General features: G+C 36.5%; 1 protein-coding gene across 1 annotated transcript; it reads left to right on the plus strand.

Moving 5' to 3' along the window:
• Window positions 1-18,860: 18,860 nt before the first annotated feature.
• LOC134845752 (trichohyalin-like) lies at window positions 18,861-22,650 on the plus strand. The gene is made up of 2 exons (XM_063862815.1): window positions 18,861-19,794; window positions 20,318-22,650. The coding sequence occupies exons 1-2, from the start codon at window positions 19,060-19,062 to the stop codon at window positions 22,109-22,111; spliced, it is 2,529 nt and encodes an 842-aa protein (XP_063718885.1). The 5' UTR covers window positions 18,861-19,059; the 3' UTR covers window positions 22,112-22,650.
• Window positions 22,651-26,334: the final 3,684 nt, after the last annotated feature.

Here is a 26,334-nt window from a genome sequence, read left to right on the forward strand (position 1 = left end):
CGCCAGGACAGACAAGATAAATTCTTTCACTGCTTTCTCTGTTTTGTGAAAAAAAAATATTTTTATGCAGTATTTTTTCTAAATTTTCACGAGACTTTTTGATTGTAGAAGTTTTGTCAGTAATTCGTGCGGAAAAATTTTACAGACGCAAATTTCGTATGTAATCAAAATTGTTGCCTTGTGTTTAACGATTGTAGCTAAAGACGAAACGCGAGTGCTCGCTCGTATCAGGGCAAAGCCCTGATTGTTCCGACTGTCTTTCAAAGTCTTTGGAGCAGTAATAACATGAAAAAAATGAATGCATTAAAACGAAAATAAGAAAAAAGATAAAAACTTTTTTGGTGAAAATCATCCCCCCACACGCCAGATAAATTACAAAGTGATGAGTTTTGCTCCTAGTAACAAATTAGTTATGACAAATAAACTTCCTTCAACCAATTTAGAACGATTTCTAAGATGGGTTAAATCTCCGCTTACGTGTTAAAAACGCTAAAATGGCAATCTTCAAACACCATAACTTAACGAAAAAACCACAGGAAATATTAAAGGAAATATCTTTTCAAATTTAAGCTCAGGAAAATAATACCTTTCGAAAACCATAGTCAAAAATAGCTAGTTAAAAAATCGAAATTTGCCTAAAGAAAAAAGACCACCCCGAGCAGAAAAATTCCGTTAATTTTGTTACAAAAAAAAAACGGACCAAAAACAGCGGAACCCAATACAGGGTATTTACTTCAAACCACCTTCAGATAAAAGCAAAGCAATCAACAATTCATGCAAATTATTGGCAAGGACATTTAATTATTCCAATGCGGCGCAATGTTACATTGAAAAATTGATTTTAGACACATAATTTCGGCAGAGCTAAGGTTGGCGACACCAACTTTCTTAAGTTTCACCTCCTTTCATTTGATTGAGCAGTCCGCTCCAAGCTGTAAATAGCAATCCACTGCTGCGTCAAAGAACACAGATGCTGACATCCAATATTTGACAAAGCAGTTTGAATTGAAAGCTACAAGACTGATTCTATCAGAACCAAGTCCCTGAATGTTCCGACTGCCTCTCAAGGTCTATGGAGCAGCAATAACATGAAAAAAATGTAATAAAATAAAACAAATTTTTGAGATTTTTTGTAATAACGGAGAAAAAACTCTGCTCAGTAAACTCAACTCGTTCATCGAGTTCCTTAGTGGCAGCAGCAGAAACCAGGTTGCAGAACTCAAACCAACTGTCAGCGGAAATCATGGTTACCACATCACCCGAAAAAATGAAGACATCGCAGTACGCATTTTATAATGCAGAACAACATCACCGAAAAGAACTCACAAATTCAATACAATGCAACTTGTCCACGTCTTCGGAAGAAGAAACACGAAATCATACCACGCGCTCGCCGACACGGCCCCATCATATCTTTGACAAACAGAAACAAGCTATTCAACAACAGACGATCGGCGAGCAGAAAAATGCCAATAGATAAGACTTTGCGAACCCAATTACGGATAAAACTACTCACACCATCATCCACAACAGGAGCTCAGCAAAAACCCACAACCAAATCGAAAAAAAAACGAACAACCGACAAACAGACAAGAAAGAAGAATGATTGGCTGCTTCACATAATCCCCCCTCATTTGCAAGCAACACGGCTTTTTCCTAATGCCAGCACTACAAACGAATGATTGGCAAAAACTTCGGAGATGCATTTTTTTAGCTGAGTACTGATACAACAATCAAGATTGACGACGATAAAAGTTCGGAAACAGTGTTCTACGAACAACAACATCCCAACATAGTAAACATTAGTTTCCAATCAACAGGTTTGCAATGCCCATCGTTTGCATTTACTACACCGCAATTTCATCATCTAATGCATGTGGGATTACACGAGTAGCCCAGCGACATTTATCGATGTCGGAACCCATCTCACAGAAAGCAACTACAGTTTGCCACAAGATCAAGTTTTCCAAACTCATCAGCAATTACATTCAACTGAACTATCTTCACACCATAAATTACCCAGTCAGAAACAACAAACTGGTGAACAAATAAAATCTTACACAGTTTGATGGTTCTTCAACCATTAACAAACAAACTGTAAATGAGTTTCAACAGAAAAAACATATAGCGACATCCTCTTGTATATTTAAAAATCCTAGAATGCAAACCACAGGACAGCCGTCAGTAACAACTGAAGATTTTTAGCCAAGTTACAATTCTGACTTCTATTCATTACAGGTTGATGCTTTTCCAAACAACTTTAACGGAATCGGATATTCTTATCAGTAATCGATCATCAGTATTCGATCTCCCAAGTAATCGATCTAAGGGTAATTACTACAAAGACAAACAAAACCATGGATATAAGATTCAGATATCCCTTGATGCAAACAACCTCGACATTTCCGTATCAAATTTCCTTACAAACTATGTCAGTCATATCGACGCAATCTTCATGGCAATCAATGGTTCATATGAATCCAGTTTCTTAGTAGTACCAGAAGCATCAACTTTTCCACAACTAAGTTCAGCACAAGCAGTACCAAGGACTCTTCAACTTCATCCTTATATGAAACCAACATCCAGTACGCATCAACAGACAAGGATCAACGCCGCGTCAAAAATTTATCAACCATTTTGGAATAAAACGATTCTTCCAGATAAGACAGAGCTAAGGTGCAATCCTCATCAATCTGAAAATTATGTTCTGCAGCCATCTTTGATTCAAACCACTTCGCCAAATCGACATTTCCAGAGTTTATAGAGCAATCTTCAGCAAGCTATCATCTACTTAAACATTAGTCGAAATAACAGAGATAAAATCAACTTCAAAACCACAGTCAAGTTACAACCATTTCAAAATTCATCCTTTAATGGTAATGCTTTGGTTTTTCAAGACTGATTGAATAGAATTACCTACCTACAAAATGCTGTGACTGGTAAGGCGAAAAAACTAATCAAAGGTTCCTCATGAAAACCAGCGCTGGAAGATCTCAAATCACGTTTTGGCGATACATTTAGTGTCGGCAACGTGTACATTAAACAACTAGAAACCTAGCCAGCAGCCACCAAAAGCAGATAACCTTTTCTTTCTTTTGTCGCTTTCATAAAACAAATGGTTCAAAAACTCAAAAATTTGGGTTTCAATGCAGATTTGGTATCTTTTACTTTGACAAAGCCTGTCAAAAATAAAATACCGCAAGATTTGCTACTTAATTGGACAAAATACACTGTTTGAACCGACATACAGGACACAGTTGTTCAACTCTCACAAAATTGGCTAGAAGTGCTCGCGAAAATCTACGACAAACTCCACAATCATTTTCTATCCTTCAACATTAAAGTAAATTAAACATGAAATAGTGATGTCATACCGCCTCGTTTCTCAAATTTTTTTGAAGCTATCCACAGGCTTCCAAAACAAACGAAACAGACATCTTTAATCAATTTAGACCAAAATTCAAGCAGTGCTCTTCCTGTAAGAACGAACTTAAACTCATGCAGTGCCCACAAAATTCTTTTTCTACCCCACCTCAACGCTACATTATCGTAAAACAACTTGAACTATGTTCCAAATGCCGAACCACTCATCACCTCAGAACTAATCGTGTCTCAAACAAATGTTGTCAAGAAAGCAACGGATTTCATCAAAAAAAATTTGGCCAAACAAAGAAGTTTAAAAAATCAACTTTCGCTGTCACAGCCAACCATGACTTGTTTCACAAGACAATGCACTCAACATGTCAAGGAACAGTCTGGGCTTCTAAGTTTGGTAGTGAACTCACACCTCAGGAAACCAGAAGCCTAAATCAGCAGTCTCCTGATTTTCATCAAAAAAGCAAAGAAAAAACCGAAAAGTAGAAGGTTTCCGAGCCAATCAGACTAAAGCCGACATGAAGCCCAGCAATCTTCCAAACCACAACATCAGCTACAAGAAACAAAGATGTCCTCGCAACAAAACAAAAACACCGCATGCTCAGAAAATCAGGGAGTAATTACCGCCTCTGAATTTTCGAGTTTTTGTTCAGAACAAGCTCATGGGTTTAAGCAACTACAACTAATGCCGCTCTTTTTCTGCCATGGTGAAATGAGTACAAACACTTACGCACTAATTGGCCACGGAAGCCAATTTAGATTCATCATTGATGGAATAGCCGATAAACTACCACTTCTATCAATAGAACACTCATCAATGTCTCTTTGTTACATCAACATTAATCATGAAAAGCCAGTTGCGAAGGTTGATAATCATGTTCACATCTCATTGCATGACAAACCGGATATTGAGTTCTCTATGAATAACTTGTACAAAACTTTTGTTTGAACATACCGGCGGCAGACGTTTTCATTTTGAACGAGATTTGCAGCTCTTCTGACACAATTCGGTATATTCAATTTCCTCACCTCGATCATGAAAAAATTGGTGCTTTGTTTGCTGTTAACTCATCCTTGTTCACATAACCTCTACAGGTTATTGAAAGAAACTATTTATAACTACAGCTGTACAGACAAAACACGGACGAACATTAGCCGTTGAATGCCAACTGAACAAAAACGGACAACAACGACACTCACCCAAATTAAAACATCTATCTTTTGTTTTCCACGTTACTCGCAACAAAACAAGCTACCTCTAGACTATCTTGTACAGGAATATTGAAAACTCGAGGAGAACGGAATCACTGCACCCAACAAAAACTACAGCAGTGACGAGAAATCTAGGATAACACAACAAGACTTGTGATTGGACGATGCTAAATAGGTCTTCCCTGGAAACCCAACTCAAGTCTCAGCAACAAACTACTTGCAGAAAAGACTCGCAAAAAACCTTTATCTACAAAAATTGTACAAAAAGACATTAACTACGGACCTGAAAAAATCTTACGCGCAGCCAGCAGTTTTCAATAAAGAATTAACTTCTAGATCGTTGTATCCGCCTCATCACGAGTTGTAAAGTTCAAATGCTAATCTCTAAATTGTTATCTGCTAACAAGTCCAGAGTTGCTTGCAAACCTTACTGGAGTCCTTCTACGATTTCGTAAATTTAGTATTGCGACACTAGCTGACATCGAAGGAACATTTATGCAAATTACGAAGCAAGCAGAAGACCGTTCCGCTATACTTCTTCTCTGGAATCAGAACAAGGTTATTAGACATCGTTTAAATTTATTTTTATAATTTTAAATGATACATCGCGTACTTTTCACAGAAAAAATATCAGTTTTGGTAAACTTTTCTTCTTGTATGTTTAACACGATTACTTGGGTGTTTTAATACACGACAAATTTTCGGTTTTCGTGTAAATAGTACACGATTTATCGTGTAAATCATTCGACACAAATTGCGCAAATTTACACGAAAATTCATGTAAATGGCTACAAAATCTTGTGTTGATTTTATACCGATATATTGTGTGAATGTAAACATTTTTCCTTGTGTTAGCACATGACTCATTTTTAGAGTGTACATACCTGGATTCATGCATACATACTACACACTTACATACTTTTATCAGTTATCGGTATTTTGAGCTGTTTCTCTTGAGGTTTTTTGACGGTGTCTCCCGATGTGGATAAGCAGGGTGGACTAACAATCGATTTTGGGGCAAATTGACAAAATAAGAGCAGGTTTGATCAAAATCAAGCACAATCGACAGAGGAGATCACTCAAACCAGCAAGACGATTTTTACTGTGTTTTCATGCAGAATAGCTAAATTATAATCCATTGTATTTCATTTTTCTTGTAAAACATTATTTTGATAGAAAAAAGGATTATAATCTATTATAATAGATTATAATAGATTATAAGAGATTACAATAGATTTTCGGAAAAATTATGATAATCAATTATAATTGATTTTAATTTATTAAATTGTCACTAAAAATGTTATCATTATAATGGATTATAAATCGTTTAACCATCTAAAATTGGCGCTTATAATTAATTATAATTTTGCTAAAAGTACAATTATAATAATAATATAATCGATAACTTTCTTTTTTTACTGGGTGCGGGAGCTCATTCCAAAATTTTTTTTAGCATTTTTTAAAAGAGAATTGCTGAGGTTTTTCTCTGATTCTTTGATGCGGCTTAAAGTAATCAACTTTGAAGCTCTCTAAGGATTCATCACAATCTTATGTAAGCACTAATGTGCTCTAATGTAGAAATAATGTTATTCACTTTTCTTTCTTTTTATATTAACTTTCTATTGCATGAAAAAATTGGTAATTATGTGTTGCAGGGACGTTAATTAAATTGGTTTTCAGGTGTTTTTTTAAATTATAACATTGAAGAAAGTCACCGAGCAAGAAGAAAGGGCATTAAAAACTACACGCCCTCAATTTGTCGGTTTAATTTTCATCTACAACGGGAATTAAAATTATTCGTTGAAGCGCGCAGTATGCTGATTATAATTATAAAGATCCCAAATAAAGAGTTATTGAAAGCAAAAAGCCTTCGGCGCTGTTACTAATTTGAAGAGGGAGCGCGGCGCCGAAAAAGCCGGTTTTCGAGCTAAATTTCCAAAAACTGCCTAAGAAAGTAGTTCATGCATTAAAGGCTTAAATGAAAGACAATTATTGCTATTATTGGAGTAAGTGTATATAAAATCTAACTGGGGGTAACTTATTCATACTTTAAAAAAACTTAGAAATCAGCTCTGAGCTCCTTAACATCCTGCCAATTTCAGATCTTGTGCAGACATGGTCAAGGTTTCGTTTGGACATGGACTTGCCTGAAGCAGGATTGAGGCAGGTATGAATTTTGTCACAAATGCAGACCTGCTCAAGGCCAGATTCAGACCTGGAACATGATCGGGTCAGATCTGGTTCAAATCCGAGCAGATCTGACCGATGTACATTCTGGGTCTAAATCTGGACTATGCGTGCACAAACTTCATAAAAGCTTAAATGTTCAATTCTTTCTTTATGGTGTAATCGTTAACCGTTGGAGCGTTCGCGAACTGTAGCCAATTCTAGTCGTGTTTTGCTGTTTCCGCTTCCAACTCTTGATTTGACGAATTGCATCTTGGCCAAGTCTCGCAACTCGCATCGAAATGTGTACTTATGTGAAATTGTGCGACCATCTTGTAACGGCCACAAATTTAGTCCATTATCCCACTTTGTTTTACCAGTCGCTCACCTAAAAACGTTCCTGAATGGCCTCGTATGTCCAGCCAAGTTCGGCTTGAATCTCATGAAAAGATTAGCCGACCTTAAGCGAGATAGCTCATGCAATACGCAATCTGGCCACTTAAACTTATGGATGCACGGGTGTAATCCCTTCATTAGACAAAACGGAGTCGAACTATTCGATTATATGGATCAAAGTTCAAATTTAAGTCAGCTGACTTCTGCAAAATTTTCATTTAATGCAATGAGTACTTTTTCAGTTTTGTCTCAACGGCGCATAACGCCGCCTCTATTTACTACTAAAACATCATCCAAACGCACCTGAATCATCCATCACTTTATAAAGTTGGTTCCTCATTTTGCCTTAAAGTCCAGACCTTAATCGTTTTCGACCGCCCTGCAAAACCTAATCTACACAGTGTTTTTTTTGCAACTGACCAGAGATACACCGTATGATGATGATTATCATATAAATCTGAGTAGCAAACAATCTGGAAGAAAACAAGACTGCTCGTATCAGGTCGAAGCCCTGAATGTTCCGACTGCCTTTTAAGGTTTATGGAGCAGTAATAACATAACGAAATTAAACATAACAAAACAAAATGAAATTTTTTTTTCTAATTTTTTTTTGTGAAAAACATCACCCCACACGCCATATAAAGTACAAAAGGATAGATTTCGCTCCTTGTAACACATCAATTATGGCAAATAAGCTTCTTTCAACCAATTTGGAACGATTTATAAGACGGATTAACTCTCCGCTTACGCGTTAATAGCGCGAAATATATAAATATATCGCGCGCTAATTGTCCCGAATTGGCCGAAATGGCAATCTTTAAACCCCCATAACTTAAAGAAAAATGATCTCAGGAGAAATATCTTTTCAAATTTGAGCTCAGGACAACAATATCTTTCGAATGATATTTAAAAATTCCGTCAAAAATGGCTAGTAAAAAATTCGAAATTTGTCTGAAGAAAATTAAACCCAACACGAGCACAAATATTCCGTTACTTTCGTATCGAAAGTCGGAACAATAAAATTAATCTCAAACGATGGGGAATATCGAAAAACTAATTTAACCACAGTAATCCTCCTAAAAATTTTGTTCGTAACAAAAGTAACGGATTATTTGTGCTGGAGGTGAGTTTTTTTTTCATCAGACAAGTTTCGACTTTTTAACTAGTCCTTTTTGACAGAATTTTTTATATCATTCGAAAGGTATTGTTGTCCTGAGCTCAAATTTGAAAAGATATATCACCTGTGATCATTTTTCGTAAAGTTACGGGGGTTTAAAGGTTGCCATTTTGGCCAATTTGGGACAATTAACGCTCGATATATAATTCGCTTTATTAATGCATAAGCGGAAATTCAATCCGTCTTAGAAATCGTTACAAATTGGTTGAAGGAAGCTTTTTTGCTATAATAGATTTTTGGCAAATACGGTTGAAGGACGCTTATTTGCCATAATTCATTTTTGGCAAATTGGTTGCATCTTGGCCGAGAATCGTTTTCATTTTAAAAGAAGATATCTATTTACATTTCAGCTCAAGGCATCATTATGCATCAGATGATAAGAAAAAATGTCAAAGGTCGCAATCGGTCTGAAGGAAAAAACACCAAGAGAACAAATATTCAGTCATTTTCTACAAAAAGGGGGAAAAAGATATCAAGACTGCTCGTATCAGGGCGAAGTCTTGAATGTTCCGACTGCCTTTTAAGGTCTACGCAGCAGTAATGACATGAAAAAATTAAAACTAAAAAAAATGATTTTTTTTTAAATTTGAGATTTTTTGTGGAAATCATCCCCCACATGCCATATAAAGTAAAACGAGATAGATTTCGCTCCTAATGACAAATCTATTATAGCAAAAAAGCTTCCTTCAACCAATTTGTAACGATTTCTAAGACGGATTGAATTTCCGCTTATGCATTAATAAAGCGAATTATATATCGAGCGTTAATTGTCCCAAATCGGCCAAAATGGCAATCTTTCAAGCCCCATAACTTTACGAAAAGTAATTGCAGGTGAAATATCTTTTCAAATTTAAGCTCAGGACAACAATAATTTTTGAATGATACAAAAAATTTCTGTCAAAAATGGCTAGTTGAAAAGTCGAAATTGGACTGAAAAAAACCCACCCCGATCCCAAATATTCCGTTACTTTCGTTACGACAGAGGAACAAACAATAAAACTTCCGAAAAATTGGAACACCGTAATTGAAAATAGCTTGCCTCATGTCTATTCAGAGCGATTTTGAGACTGAAAAAATGGCACTTAGGAACAGGGGTGGATCTAGGATTTTCTCGAGGGGGGGGGGCGGATTTTCAAAAAAAATTCGAAAATTTTGACGAAATTTTTTTTTTTTTTAGGTCGACCAAATTGATTTTTGATTTTTCGAGCTCTCACAAAGCACTCTTTTGCCCCTATTATGGCATTTTGGCTAAATTTTGTGCGCCGCAGGAAAATTTTTGAAAAACAGTCAAAAAAGCCGTTTTTGGGCACTTTTTGAATAATTTTGACAAAAAAATAGCGTTTTTTTGGCGCGCGCTCCCCCTCAAAGTTAGTATATATTGGCGCCCAAGGCGCCTTTAGAAAAATTTTAGGGTCGGTCGGCCAAAAATGGATTTCTAAAAAAGTATCAAAGGGGGGACCCTTTGGGTTGGCAGGGGGTCGAATCCCTGAGGGAGGGCGTCCGCAAAAAAATCCGCCCCTGCTTACGAATCAATTGTGCATTTTATACCGCTCGTTTATTGTCCCAAAGCAGCCAAATTGGTAATTTACGAAAATTATTACAGAATTATTTTAGGTGGTAGGCCAACAAGCCGAAGGGCTAACAAACCGAGAATACAAATACAGTTCCAGCAAGCTCGAAAATTAATTTTATTATGAAAAAAAAACTGATTGCCATTGTTGTTATGCAATTGTAATTTAGGCTTCAAGATATGGCGGTTTGTAGATATGGTTGTTGAATATCCATGGAATATCCGCCTGTAAATGGGATTATCCGCCTGGGAATTAGAAAGCCAGGGAATATCGGCCTGTTTTTGAAATGTGAGCTCATTGTGCGTCAAAGCCTTTCAGATGCTCTGAGTAATTAAAGTGCGTAAATGACTGTTTAATTGTGGCTCGTTGAAAGTTCGAAATTAATAATCTGAATAAAAAAGGTCACCGAGTCCTAGTATTCACTTTTTCCTTTTTGCTTTAAGGCAGCAGTATTTTGCGTAGGAAAAAATTGAGAATTTTTGAACTGATCTTGTGAAAATGGACAAATGCATGAGATTAAAACTCGGGATCAGAACGTATAGCATGGGACTGCATCCAAATTCAAGATACAGTGCGCGTGAATCGTTTTATTCACTAATCTAGGTTGACATACTGCTTATCACAGTTTGTTTCGTTAGCAACTTACCCAACCAAAGAAAATTTTGATACTTATTTTTACAAATTTTCATTTGCATCTTTGATGGTCATGAAATGCTTGCGTGATCAAAACTCCTACCACCTCATTTTAATTGAAAAAGGTCCTCAGTTCATTGAATTCTGCACAATTGGTCACAATCTACTGTTCATACTCATCTTTAGTTTTAACGAATTACCAAAAGCTAAGAAGTTATACAAACAAAAAGATGAGCTCGAAACATAAATTCTCACCTCTGGCATAAATTTAGAGAGGGAAACGATTTGGGTAACCCCCATAAAGGCAAACATATCAAGCTAACTTTAAAAAACCGATAGGACAGAAACTAGAGATGACATGGCATACAAAAATTCGGACTCAAAATATAACGCTCCCGGAATGCAAATCGCACTGTTAGAACTCAGTTACTAGAGGTGAAAATGGGACCAAATATTATTATGTGGTAGACCTAACTGGGGAAGGCTCTTAAGTTTAGAAAGTCAGACCCACAGGATCCTTAATTCCGGTGTTATGCTTTAAAAAATTAGTCCCCACCCCGACTTGTGATCTTGGACATTTACCGCGAACAAAGAAATTTGACCCCTTGAAACCCCAGAATGACCTATAATTAAGCTTTAGGGGCTAAGCCTCCGAAATTCCTTAGAAACTACAGTATTAACAACGGAAAGGAGTCTGGCTAACCCTAGCCCTGTGGAGTTTGAGATCAGCACTTTCCCGGGTTGACCTCCATAGACCAAAAATGCTAATCATAGAATTCCATAAACTAAATCTATGAAAAAATACTAGTCATACAAATTTCATACATTTTGCTAGAATGATGTCGTCGAACTTTTAAAAACTTTTCTCTTGTTTTGGCATAAATTTCGCGCTGTATCTTATTACATAAAAAAGAGAAACTTTTTGTCAAAAAAATGCTAATCATACAGTTTCCATATATGAAAAATGTAGGACTAGTATTTTTTTGATGGCGACGACCGCAAATTGTCAACCGCAAATTGTTTTCGTACTCAAACAAACATTTTTTGAGAAAAAAAGTTTTGCATGCAAAATTTAATTTTTTGTGTGTATAACGTAGTCCTGGATACAGTGCTGATTTAAATTAACCGGACAAAATGCGTTAAACTTGAAATTTAAAACAAATTGGGTTGAGTTTAGGTTACAATTTATGAAGACAAAACTTGCTTAAAAATTTAGCAGAACTAATATGGTGTAATTTGTTTTGCGAAATTCGGGCCCAAAAATCACTCCAAAATTGGGTCATTTTGGTTTTTCTTAGTTAATCAAAAATTATCAGTAAAAATTATCAGTCGATCACAGACATAATTAGATCAAAGGGAGCCCCTTACGTAGCCAAACAAACATTAAGAAGGGTATTTTCTCCAAAACATTGTATAAGTTAATTTATTTTAGTTTGATAGACAAATAAGGTCGTTTTTACAATACAAAATACCAGCTGTTTTTTAAAACAATTTTCAAACGGTTTGAAATTTTTTTCGGAGAATAAAACCTGCTTGTTGTTTGTTAAGCTACGTAAGGGGCTCACTTTGATCTAATTATGTCTGTGATCGACTTGGCATTTTTGGCGTAATTTTTGATTAACTAAGAAAAACCAAAATGACCAGTTTTGGAGTAAAATTTTGGACCCGAATTTCGCAAAACAAAATTTACCATAATTATTCTGCTAAATTTTTAAGCAAGTTTTGTCTTCGTAAGTTTTCACCTAAACTCAACCCAATTTGAGAAAAATGCGTTTTAAGTTTCAAGTGTAACGCATTTTGTCCGGTTAATTTAAATCAGCACTGTATACTGATATTGGATTTTTTTTCCTTTTCTCTTCATAATTTTTTTCAAAAACGCTAAAAACTTCTCTTATTTTGCATGACATGTTTTTCTATGCCTTGATCAATGTCTGGTAATTTAAAAATTCAAATTTTAGAAATAATTTTCTTTGAAAATTTTTGCCAAAATTTAAAAGTTCGTTACTTTCGTTATATTATTTGTGTGAGACAGGATTAAAACATTTCAGGCTGTTTCCAATGCTTTTTTAATGCGAGACGGCCAAACATTTGGTTACTACGTTTGAGTAACCAAGGTTTATGTCATTTGTGTTCGGTTATGAACACAACCAAAAAAATTTGAGAAATTAAAATGTAAAAAATCAATATTTTTGGTTTATGGAAAAATGCTAATCATACAATTTCTATATATGAAAAAATACTAATCATAGACCTTTCATGCAATTTTCTGTACTTATGGAATTGCATGAAAAGTGTATGATTAGCATTTTTCCATATATGAAAATTGTATGACTCGCATTTTTGGTCAACCTGGTTTAATTGTAATTGAGGGCGTGGGAGAAAGCCTCAGAAGACTCGAGGACGTATGGCTCCTTAGTTATTGAATGGAAGAAGTGGGTTTGAACAAGAAGGAAATAAGACAAACTTTAGATTAAACAAAACTATGACAGTTGGACAATTAATAGTATGTTAGCAAAGCCAAAAACGTAGCCTCAGGTAAAATGGTGACCACAGAAGTTTAAAAAGCAAGTTAGGATGATATAGGAAAGGACGGTATTTTTGCCTAGTTCTTTGAAGGTGCATCATTGACAAGTTCAGAACTATGAGATGAACTACGTTCCCCTGATCGCTATAACTTCGGATTTAAAAGGGGTTATAGAAGGAAGTAGCAAAGGCTGACAATGAATCAGTTATTTTTGAAGAAGACGTCCCCCTGGTGTCGGGAGGCGGAAACATTAACGGGATAACCAAATAAGACCCTCGTGAAACTAGTGAAAAAAAACATAAATCTGGTTTGACATAAAATTGGACATGATATTTGCATAACTCAATTGAAGATACATAACAATTTGGCATTTTGAGCTTGGCATTCAAAACTAATGTCATCACAGGAACGACAAAGCGTAACATTTTTTATGAGAAGGTATCAAAGTAAACATCAAGACTTGCAGGAATGAACACAACTTCAAACATAACTTAAAATTTGAATATCTGAATTTAATAAAAATTAACAATCAGCCTACCTTTAGACAGATTATTGTTGGAGAGAGAGGCAATAGTTGGTCTTCAAAGAGCGAGAACAAAAAAGATTTGTGAGAATTGAGACATCACAAGCAGCGCCAGAGCAAAAACTAGAGATTTCTCCGGAGTGAGAAAGATTTATTTGAGCTATCGAGGATAGCAATATTTTTAGTGAAGCCAGTGTTTATGAAATTTGTATTGCAGAGGCAATCGAGTAAGCAGGTCACAGTTTCTTGGACTAGTGGACCGCTTACAGGCCCTCCTAAGTTTGGAAGATTTACTGTTTTTAGTAATAACGTCAAATTTGTTGCAATTGCGTAGAAGGTAGCAGCTTCAAATTTTACCAACGAATAAGCAAACTAATGCACACAACACATGAAAACAGCTATAACAACTTTTATCATTTCTGTAATTTACTAGAACATTTTCCGTATTTTGATCTCATTTTTCATAGAAGGAGCTAAATGAACTCATTTAGAAAAAATGAGCTGAATGAACCCAATTTGCTAGCCCAACGCGCCGATTTTTGGACCCCAGTTTTGCAGTTTAAAAATAGATCAGCCCAGTTCTTCAAAAAGCGGCTGAAAATGCTCAATTTTTAGCATATTGGGCTCATTGAGTTTCCTTAAGATAATTTAAATTGAACAAAACAAACAGTAATTCTATGAATGGGAGAAACAGATGTTAACCAGTGATTTTGGATACTCAAGGAGTCGAATGGAGTCCTTTGAGGCAATTTTTTGTGTGCAAAGGTCTGATTGAGCACAATTTTTGGTCTCGATTTTGCATTGAAAAAGTTATGAATTTTGACACTTTTTGCGCGCGATTTGGTGAATTTTTCCCGTAATAACTAGATGATCAATCCTGCTAGAACTTGTCCTCATTAAACCTCTTTTCATGAACATTTTTGCAAAGTTCTGACCCGGGCATCTGCTTGTCCCAAATTCTAAGTCGACCCGTAGACATTCTACTTAAACTAAAATCTGAATTTTCTAGTTTTCTCGGTTTTCCCTCTCATTTCTGAAGAAAATGTGACGCCAATGATCTTGTTCGCGACATATTCAGTGAAATGAGCTGAGCATATAACCGTTTTTGATTTTTTTTCGACATTTATCTTAAATCATGCGACCTCTTATAATAGCAATTTGGATAAGTGCAAGGTTTGTATAACTCTACCTAAAAATATTTGATTCTTGCAAGAAAAACTTATTTTCATATCTAAAACTTCTATCAGAAGTTCTTTGCGAGTTGTTTGAATAAAGAACAAATATCTTTTAAAACTGATCAGAAAATTTCTAAATTTACGCTATTTTTAGCAAGAAATGTTAAAACTCCTAAAACTGGTCAGAACATTTGTAAATCTATGCTGTTTCAGCCACAATTATTAAACTTATAACCTTAAGTCAGGTCTCAAAACTTGTTAAAACTACGCTGGCTTCTTGCCAGAAAAAGTTTTTTGTTTCTAAATTTTTGTCCCAAGTTTTCCCAATCTTCCTGCAACAAATTCATCCCAGGATACTAAATATAAACATAACAACAAAAAAGATCACCCGAATTGTTTTTGCTGTAAAAAACTAATAATCCGAAAACTCGAAAAATTTCGAGTTGAATTTTTAGCGATAGGTTGGGGGGGGGGGGGGGGGGGGTAACTTTGATTATAAAATAATAATTTTTATGAGATAAAAGTTTTATCAGAATTTGGCTGTTTTTCGCAAGTTAAGAAATAAAGCATTTCTCAGCAAAAAAAATCGCACATAGAGTTTCTGTCAACTTGTGAGACTTTTTTTAGGTACGGATTCTTGAATAAAATTTTTGACAAAACAGTCTGAAAGCGGAGTTTTGAGCTCTTTTAAGAACATTAGACCAAAAAAGTGTTTTTTTTTTCGGCGCGCGCTCCCCCTAAAAATTGAATTACATTGGCGCAGAAAGCGCCTCTTGAAGGTTTTTGATGTTGGCCAACCAAAAATAGATCTCGTAAATCTATACAAAAGGGGGGACCTTTCGGAAAAGCTTGGCAAACAGAATTGAAAAAGAGGTTGTCGTCCTCGCCGTCCACCCCCATCCCCTCGGCTTACTACTGGTTTGAATTCTAATTCAGTTGTTCATTTAGTTTGCCATTAACCAAATCAACCCTGAAAATGAACAACTTGTTTTCCAAACTTTCAGGCTAAAGACATTTTGATTCGAAAGTTTGCTATGAATCTTTAACTTGCTAAGAATGTTTAACCAAAATCACTTAACCTCCTAAAAGTGGTTAAAAAACTTTTTTTATCGTGATTGTGATTTTTGACCCTCGTAGGTAGCATAGTACCACTTAAAAGTAAATAAGTACTTTGTATCTAGTAACTAGTAAACTTTTTATCATTTCAAATCTGAAAAGTGTATTTCAGATTTAAAATTGAGATCTGAATTGGGTAGAAAATTGTTCACTAAAACGCTTGGAAATTTTATAAAAAGGGTTATTTTTCCGACCCGTTGAAAAATGTGTAGGAACTTTGTATTTGATTGTGTTTAAATTTTTTTTCACACAAAAAGAATGAATCGAGTGATGTATCGTTTTCACTCCCTTTCAGGCTTCATTCGAAAAAAAAAACATAAAAATTTGGAAAATATTTCTCAGTATTGAGAAAAACCAGTTGGCGATTTTTGTTTTTGGTCGAACTTCAACCTAACACAGTGAGCGCGCAGGCTTACAACAGCTTATATATGCTTAATTCAAGCCGTGAAAACTTAGTTTTACCTGAACAATGTTCGTTTTAGAAATTTTTAGCGCAAATTTAGGAATCAAATTTTCAAATTTCAAAAATACTCTGCAAAAAATGTTTAAAGGTTTTCACTTCGTTTTTCATACATAAATTCAGATATGAGATAACTATGAAAAAAATAGTTTTTAGAACTGAAATCGGAGTTTTTGTGATCTTAACTCGAATTGGTTTGGTTATTGGTTTGGTTAATCTAGTTATGCAAAGCAGAGAAAGACAGAGTCGATCGATTGCCAGTCAATCCATTCAACTTGAAAACTCATGATTATTCATCGAAGGTGGTAAAAAGATTCTTCAGAAGCAGTCTTAAGTCATCAAGAGCTCCTCAGAAATGTGTTTTGTTTACTCTGCATCTCATTAGGTGAAAATGAAACTTTCATCAAAATTAGAAAAGATTATCAAAAACATTCAAAACTTTTCGAATTTTTAAACGATGCTTAAACCTTTCAACTAAGCTTTTTCTCTAAATTAATTCATTCTCTAAGCTCCTTCTCTAAGTTAGTTTGTTTTAAAAACAAATACCTTCTCCAAAAAAATGTAGCAGCAGCCAGTAAAAAAAAATTATTTCTTTTAGTATCAACGAGTAAGTCAATGCATAAATTTCGAAATCATAAGCTACAGATTTTCCTGAATCATTTGAACACAATTATCTGTTCTGATTCTCGAAGAAAGTTTAACAAAACTACTCTTGGATTGGCTTGTTAGGACTATTTAACTAGGTCACTTTAGGAATATTCAACTAAGCGCTTTTGACGCCCGCACTGACAAAAGTGGATTAAGGTGTACATTAAATCAATTTTCCCCCATTTTTATTTACTTTTTATTTTTTAAAGGGACAAAAATGGATTTTTTCACATGTTTTTCTACTTCATCAGTTGTGAGTTTGTGTTGCATATATTCATTGCCAATCAGTTTCGAAATTATATACATCTTGTCTGGTATCCTTATAAACAGACCAAACAGTTTTATAAAATCAGATTTTCATTCTAAATTGAAATAATTTAAGTCGCCACTTACGCTTACATTGATGTTTGTTTATGATGTCATTGCATATTTTGAGCTCAAAATCCGGTTTATATTGAACATTTTCTCATTTTTTACACGGTTTTTTTCTCAAAATCTGGCTTACATTGTATGTTTTTTTTATACTTTTAAGGAAGTTTTTTGAGCACAAAATCTGTTTGGTATCGACAGTTTTTTTGACTTGTTGCATTTTTTTTTGCACAAAATCTGATGATCAAAAATGATTTGTTACGATTCAATTGCATGTCTTTGAGTTCAAAATCCAACTTATATCGGCCATTTTTCTTGATTTGCTACATAGTGTTTTTGCTCAAAACTGGCTTAAAATGATTGTGATTTGTTTTTAAAGAATGCTTGATTAGGGATAAATTTGATTAGTATTGACAGTTTTCTTGATTTTTTCCCACAGCTTTTGGTCAAAATCTGATTTAGCTTGTTGATTTTCCACAACTTGATTGCATGTTTTTTAGATCCTAAACTGCTTTTTATTGACCATTTTCTTAATTTGTTGCATAGGTTTTTGCTTAAACCGATTTGAAACAGACTTTTCAGACGCTAAAATTGATTTGCTCAGGGGTATTTAAAAATTGTTTCAAATGAAAATTGCTATGATTCGAATAGGTTTTAGTGTTTCGGCCGGAAGTTCATCCAAATTGATTTGAATCGACTTTTTAGACATTAAAATCGACCCAAATTTTCCAAGAAAGATGAATTCATATTGATTTAATTTTATTTCAGTTCCTAAAATGTACATTTTTACTCGCTTTGGATTGATTTAAAGTCAATTGAAATCGAACTGAAACCATTTTTGTCAAAGTTTGTACTTTCTGAAAAATATTCTTGCCCGGAGCTCAAATGAAAAAAAAAACTACCTGTGATTATAAACTTATGCGGTTCGAAAATTGCTAAACTGCTCAGTTTCGGATATTAAACGCGCGATACTTTGCGTTCTTGTAATTAGCAAGAGCGGCAGAATGAATCGTTTCAAAAAAATTGACGCAGAATCATTTGGTCTTATTGTTAGGATAAGAAAGCGCTAAATACATCATTTTGTACTGAACATAGGTTGTGGGTAATTAAAAGAAGAAAAAATATGGCCTCGAATTGTGGTCAAAATATTCAGAAGAAAAAAAGAGAAAAAAAATGGTCTCGAAGTGCGGTCGGAATATTCAGCGTTTTACACTCATGTACGAGAGCAGTCTTGTTTTGAAAACCAAATTTTTCGAGTTTCAACTCCCTTATTTTATAGTTTTCTTTTTCGAAATTCTCGCAGTCTCCTTGGTCTTCATGTACCAAGAGAATCAATTTCTAAAGCATTTTAAAAAATCAGTAAGAGACAAAACTCTTAGAGCTACAAACAAAAAATCAGTAAAAGATGTAATATATTGACAAATCAAAGTAGAACTATTCATCTTAGCAACGGACAGCTTTTCACATTTGTAGTTTTGAATTCAACATTAGACAAAAAGCGTATCAAATTTCGAAGCGTGCTTCATGAGTTAAACGCGCACTCTCATTCAAACAATACGCATCGGAAACTGAAAATTAAAAATAAATAATAATCGCACAAAAGAAAAGATTTACATGATAGATATATATATAAAAAAATTATTTTATACATTGTTAGTAGAACATTTACATTACTGCTCGCCGCGAAAAGTCGGCGCATATTTGTAAAATCAAAATGGACGGGTCGTACGGCGATTTGTCAGTGACAAACCCGATGACGGAAGACGAGGGAACTTTTACCGAAGAGGAGCGAGAGCTGATTGGCCGAGAAGCTGCAAAGTTGAAACGAGAGTTCGAGGCCGAGCGAAACAAACGTCGAGGCACCCCACATCATAACACTTCGTCTCGACACCAATCACACGTGAATACGTCTCTTGGACGAACTTCCATGTACGGGGATCCACTAGCCGAGGAAACAGAACGAAGTCTAGTGACCTTACGCGACCTCGACAAACAGCTCCAAGAATCGGTACATAAAAAACAACAGTCCTTGAAGGAACTTGGTTCAGTTCAAGATGCCCTGAGGAAAAACAAAAACGAGTTGCGAAAAGCCGAACGAGAGTTGCAAGAGACTACTCGTAAATTCGATCACGACCGGGACGAAGTCTTAACTCTGGAGCAGAAGAAGGATTATTTGAAAAAAGACTTGCACGAAATTGAGGATAAATTAGCCGACGCTAAGCGACTGTATAACAATACTCTGGAAATGAATACGAATGAAATCTTGGGAATCATAGAAGAGCGAGACACGTTGAAACGAAAGCTGAACGAGTCGACTCTCGGATACATTGAACGACTCGAGTTCGAACGACAACTCGGTCTGTGCAAGGAGGAGCTATTCTCGGAACAGAGATCGAGTAGGATGCGAATTGACGCGCTTCAGGAAGAACTAGAACAGGCGCTGCGGAAGGTGCGTTTGGTTCAAAAATTGGCTCAATTAACTTCTCTAAATAAAAAAAAACTATCAAATGATTCTAGGATAACAGTTTGAAGAGTAAAATAGTGAGGATAACAGTTTGAAGAGTAAAATAGTGAACAGTTTTTCGCCAACTACACCAAAAGCGAACATGATATCGAAATGAAAACCAGGAACGTGTAGATCCTGCTTTTTGGCGACTTTGGAACGCGTTGTTTTTGCCAGGTTTTTTCTTGGTCTGAAATCAAAAGTGGCAATATTGTGTAAGAACTGAACCTAAAGTTCAACTATGCTGAAGGTTGTCTCACAAACTACCATCCCTACTTTTCCAAAGGAGAGGATTTTGAAACCCCGAGGGGAAAAACTAGAAAATTGGAAGGGAAAATCAATGCCTGGAAGCGGATCTCTCTCATAAAATCTAAAAAAGGAATTTTAACAAAATCTAATGGAAAGACTTAGTAATGAGAATATTTTGAAATAATTCTACAGACTTGAAAACAATTTTTTGAGTGTTTAGGTCGATGATGCTGAGGAAGCTAATAGCGAACTTCACGACAAATTATCTTCGGTCGAAAAAGATTCGAAAGGCAAACAGGTTGCCAGTAGCGAGCTAGCTGACATGTTCCGACACGAGATCAAAGAGCTGAAACACCAAATTGAAGATCTGAAAAACGCCGAGCGAAAACTATACGTCGATCTTCACGATCGCGACAACAGCATACAGGAGTTGCAGCACTTGCTGGTTGAAAAGGAAAAGGAAATATCTTACGAGCATGAACAGCGAGCAAAAGCGATTGCCGAAAAGAATCACGAGATCCAAAGTTTGAAAGATGCAGGCGAACGAGCCCTCATTGCTGCGAACGAGAGAGGTGAATGTGACAAAACTGTAGCACTTCGGCAAAATGACGACAAACACGACGAAGCACGACTCGAACTTCTTCGGAAACAAGAGATGAAAATCGCCGACATCGAAGCGGATCACATTCGACAACTGGAGCTGAAAGATCAGGAAATTATGTACTACCAGGAGAAGTTCCGACAGCAAGAAGAGGCGACTCGAGAACTCGGCGAGCGACTTCGGCTCGAGGCTCAAGAGCAAGTTCGCTCGGCAATCACCCGTGAGAAAGCTCTGTGGGAAGAAGAGCACCAGCGAGTTATGAAACGAGAGCGAAACAACTGGGAGGACGAGTTGAACCGAACTCAAGCTCGGCTGAACGAAGCGATTGAATACGAGAAAGGTCAAACAAGTTCGGCACAGAAAACAATCAGCAGTCTGCGAAAAGAAATCGACGAAATCCGAAGTCAGAACAAAGAGCTTCACCGAGAAGCAACGGACGCGATGATGACATGTCGTGAAGCGGTTCAAGCCGAACACACTGAGCAAATGAATACACTGCGACATCAGCTAACTGACGAGCGAGACATGGAAGTAAGTCGACTCCAGAGAGACGTCGCCGAGATCCAAGACGAATCGGGTCGACTGCGAGCCGAATTGGAAGCGGCGAGTAACTCGATTCGCGCAATGGAATCGGCATACGAGCATCACGAGAAGACAATTGTCCTGGAAGTGAATGATGAATGCAAGAAAGTTGCTCATATAATCGGAATCAAACCCCGAAAAGTTAACTTGGAAAGATATGATAAAAAAGCGAGGAGCCTTAGCCCGGGTAAAAGTATCCAAAGAACACCTATAACCGACAGTTTAGCAAATTTGCGAGCCTGTGTTTCGGAGTTAGTGCCTCACGTTCATGGTTTGAGAGAAACAATCGACAGCTTGAAAATGAAACTTCAACACGTCAAAACCGAAAAAGAGCACGAGCTCAAAGCTCTGAAGGATCACTTTGAAATCGAGAAAGAAAAAGATGTCGAATCAGAGCGTGAAAAAGTGGCTAGATCGCACAGACAGGAACTGCAAGATATGCAGGAGGCTCTGAGCAAAGAAACTGAACTAGAAGCAAGTCTCCGACAATCACTGCGGGAGAAAGAACTCGAGATCCGAGAGCTGAAAAGTGGGATGACTCGCTGGAAGGAAGATACCGCTTCCAAAGTCGCTAAGGAAGTCGAGTGTTCCCTTGAAAGGAGGTTTAGAGACGACTACCAGCATAGCAAAGAAGAGTTTCTGAACCAGCAGAAGCTAATTATCCGAATGGAGGACCAAATTAGTCGGCTCAAAGCCGAACAAGCCCTCGGACATCCAGGGTCGTCGGACGGAAACAGTGTGAAATTGCTGCGACATTTGCAAGATAGAGTCAGACAGCTGAAACACGAAAACATGAAAATGAAGTCCCATGATGAGTCATTTAGGTACTAGCACAGTTTAAAAATAAAAGTTTTACGATCTTGTTAGCTATACCCCTCATGCTAAAAATAAATAAACGTAACCCCTATAAAGGAATAATTCAACGGTTAAGTGTATACAAATTAAGTACTTTGTAAAGAATCCTGGTTTTACAGTCTCACTAAACCATTCAAAATGAGAGGGAGGGGGGGGGGGGGTTGTGATTGTAGATGACAAGATCGAATTGTACTCTTAGCTAAATATCCCTCATTCTCACTTTTTGATCAATAAATCCCACTTTCGAATAATACGCAGAACTGATTGTTGAAGCACTGGATGTTTGATTAAAAAAAAGAATTTAATGAGAGTGGGAAGGGTGGGAATGGGGCTGTTGCCTCTAGCTAGCAAAGAGCTTAGAAAGAGAACTGGATCAAAAATGTGTTTGCGTATTGCGTAATAAAAATTGAAATTAACAGCCATATTAACTTGTAAATACCAGGTTTGTTATGTTGTTTTTAATATTTTCATATTTTACTACTCACTCAAATCATGAATTTATATAGTTTCTTTTATTTTTTTAAGGAAAGGATAAACTTTAAGAATAAAGGAAACTTATTGAATCAATATCGCTCTAAATGAAACACTAGCCATGAAATATGAATCACTTTTTATGAGAAATTGTGGTGTCAAGAAAGAGTTAACGATAGTTTAACTTTCAGATAGATAAAAATAAGGCTGCAATGGTTACTCGGATACGAAGAACTAGAGGTCAACCGAAGTTGACAGACAACTCCAAAGGGAAAAAAAAACAGTTAGCACCAGACAGTTTAATTGATTTCATTGAAATGAGGAGACATAGATCTGAAATGAACTGTAAACTAATTTAATCACTATGACCTTCCCCTTCTTGTAGAAATGAAAAAGAAAAGATAATTTAAATTACTCAATGAAATTTAGATTTATTGACAAGAATTTTAAGCTCAAGTTTTAGTTTTGATTACGATAAAGGTAAGACCGAAATGTTGCGTTTTCGACCGTTCTATGGCCTGCCCTCTCCCTGGACTATTGCTTTTTAAAGTTTTTAATTGACAACTCAGTGTATGCACTTTTAACCCTTTTCTTTCTTCGCTCAGTTTTCTCCACCTCCGGAATTTTGAATATGGTCAATCATGACGGCTTCCTCCCGCTTCGCCTTGATGTCATTTCGTCCTGCGAATTTGCTGATTCATGGCTTTTACGTTTCTCCCGTAGCCCTAGATTCAGTTAGCCGGAATGTCGCCCGCTCCATTTTGTCTTCGTTTCGTTCCTCCGTTTGTTTTGCGATCGTATATAATCGCTATCGTTGCCGTATTATAATCGCTAAGTCTTATTCGCTTCGCCTCGGTTCGTTACTCCTTCGGTTTCTAAAACCGACCTGATTGCTTGCGCCGATCGATGTATGGTGGTTGCTCGTTTCTGCCTAGGCAAACACGTCTCCTGCACCCTCGCTGCTTCTTGTACTGGCATCCTGTTCGTTGCTAGTGGCATGTTGTCTTCGTCGTCAGATTCTGAGGACCGCCGTGGTCGGCTCATCAATTTTTTTGCGTAGATAATTTGCTGCTCTGAATTTTCACCGGCATTTCGAAGTTGATTAACGCTCGGCCATCGTTTATTGCTTTCCGTCCTGTGGCGTAGATGGGTTATTAATGGCTCCGGAGGCTCTTTTCTGAGGGGTCGTAATTTTTCGCAACGCCACTCCCAGTTTTCTAAGAACAGCACCGTTACTAAGTTTAAATGCGCGCGCGCTTTCCTTCACTATTTTAGAATTTAGTATTTTATCCCTCTTAAGATTTTTATCCCCCGTCCTCTGAATAAGATTGCCAGTGGCACAGTTGACGTCGACGGTCCCTCTTTTAGCCTCATCGCCTGATCCACACCCTGGTTGTTCATCTGGTCGTCCGCCAGTCTTGTTGGGTGGCGCTTGTTTTTAACGTTGTAGTCTGTATACTCATTTCTTATCTGCCGGGTGTGGCATCTGTTGCGCGTCTGGGTCTCGTTCATCTAAACAAGCATACTTTGAACGAGTTACTCTAGCCAAGCTTAGATTCCTTAGGGACGGCTTCTTTGTGAAATTCCTAAGTACCGTATTTGCCTCCCGACCTTTGCGAGCTTTAAAAATCGTTAGTTTTAGCGTGGCATTTTTGAAAAAATTAGAGCTCCGGGGGCTTTTTTGAGCATTTTCTCTAAGGATTCCAATTTTTCTTCTCGAACGTAAGTAAGTACTGAGTTCATCAGACTGCCATTGTTCGTTCATTTCAACCCGTTGCTCTGGTGATAAAACTATTTCGGTTCCTTCCTTGTGACAAAAACTTTTAAAACCCTTGGACAAGAGATTTTTCCCTTGATCGTCTCGGATTTGTCTCAATACGCCATTTGTGTTTTTAAATGTTTCTAGAAACTTTTTTGGACCTATTTGAATTATAATTCAGGGCTAACGCTGGAAGGTTTTGTTAGTTGCGTATCGAGCCCATAAACGATTTAAGCTGAGACACGGTGCGAGGAGCCTTCAGAGGGTTCCGCATGGGTTCCGCCTTCAGTTGGGTTCCGTATTTCGGACAAGCGGAGCTACGCCGGTGGGCCTAATTTTATGTCCAAGCTATTTGCATGTCTTTGTGCGAATTATCACTTAGTAAGTTTGAATGGCATGTTTTCCCTGTCAAACTTTCACTGCCTTTGGTTACAACCAGGATATCATCTATAAAAGCGTATTCCTGTGGAAACTCGGATAGGATTACTCTGAAGTTTCGCAGGCATTGTCGTTAAGCCGTAGAAACCGGTTTTAAATCTATACATCACGGTTGATTGGATCCCATCAACGGAAAGAAACATTTTACGCTCTTTTGCGGGCTAATCGGTAGTTGTCCGTAAGCGTTCTTTAAGTCCATCGTTGAGAAATATACCTCTCCCCTTTTCTTTCGCTGATCGTTTTCCCATTTCTTCAAACACTTCTCTCCCAATTTTTCAACCATTTCTTATTCATTTCTTCAAATTACGGTCTTTTTTTAGGTTTTTAGCGGATCTCGGAAAATTACTTTGGTTATCCTCAAAAAAAACGTCAACAAGCGCTGCAACTTTTATCTAAAAAACCGCCCCTCCCCCCTAGAAGAGATCCTCCGCATGCCATTGAACAGCTCCGTATTTCGTATTTCACATCGAATTTTCGATCTTCACGTCTACGCGTGGTGAAAATGAAATGAAATCTTAAATGAGACAACTGAAAATTGGACGACTAAAAACTCGACGTGCTGGCCTAATGATGCTCTCCCAAACGATGCATTTTTCGTAAAAAAATATCACTAAGTCTGTAGTTAGATATCCTTTCGAAGCAGCTTATTAAGACTACGCTTTTTTGTCAGACAAAATTTAGACATACTTGAGCTAGGAGGCGGATTTGGAAAAGAGAGATACTTTGAAGAACTGCAAATAAAAGGATAGCAAGCCTGCTCGTATCAAGGCGAAGCCCTGAAAGTCTCGACTGCCTTTTAACGTTTAAGGAGCAGTAATAACATAAACAACATAAAAAAATTAAATGTAACAAGACTGCTCGTATCAGGGCAAAGCCCTGAATGTTCCGACTGCCTTTTAAGGTTTATTGAGCAGCAGTAATACATAAAAAAAATTAAATGAAATAAATTAAAATGCAAATTTTTTTTTCTAAAATTTGAATTTTTTAATGAAAATCATCCCCCCACACGCCAAATAAAGTACTAAAAGATAGATTTCGTTCCTTGTAACAAATCAATTATGGCAAATAAGCTTCGTTCAACCAATTTGGAACGATTTATAAGACTGATTAAAGCTCGCTTACGCGTTAATAGTTCGAATTATATTGCGCGTTAATTGTCCCAAATTGGTCAAAATGGCCAAAATGGCAATCTTTAAACCCTCATAACTTTACGAAAATTGATCACAGGTGAAATATCTTTTCAAATTTAAGCTCAGGACAACAATAGCTTTTGAATGATATTAAAAAATTCCGTCAAAAATGGCTAGTTAAAAAGTCGAAATTTGTCTGAAGAAAAAAAAACCCACCCCGAGCACAAATATTCCGTTACTTTTGTATCGAAAGTCGGAACAATAAAACAAAATGAAAAACTATTTTTTCTAAAATTTGAATTTTTTAATGAAAATCATCCCCCCACACGCAATATAAAATACAAAACAAAAGATTTTGCTGCTTGTAACAAATCAATTATGGCAAATAAGCTTCTTTCAAC

Source organism: Symsagittifera roscoffensis, chromosome 5, assembly GCF_963678635.1.
Source record: "Symsagittifera roscoffensis chromosome 5, txSymRosc1.1, whole genome shotgun sequence".
Classification (NCBI taxonomy): Eukaryota; Metazoa; Xenacoelomorpha; order Acoela; family Convolutidae; genus Symsagittifera; species Symsagittifera roscoffensis.

Excerpts from the sequence above, each read along its gene's own strand:
- LOC134845752 (XM_063862815.1), top strand. The coding sequence starts at position 19,060 with ATGGACGGGTCGTACGGCGATTTGTCAGTGACAAACCCGATGACGGAA. Across the intron at positions 19,795-20,317 it reads TAGAACAGGCGCTGCGGAAG|GTCGATGATGCTGAGGAAGC; the intron begins GTGCGTTTGGTT and ends TTGAGTGTTTAG.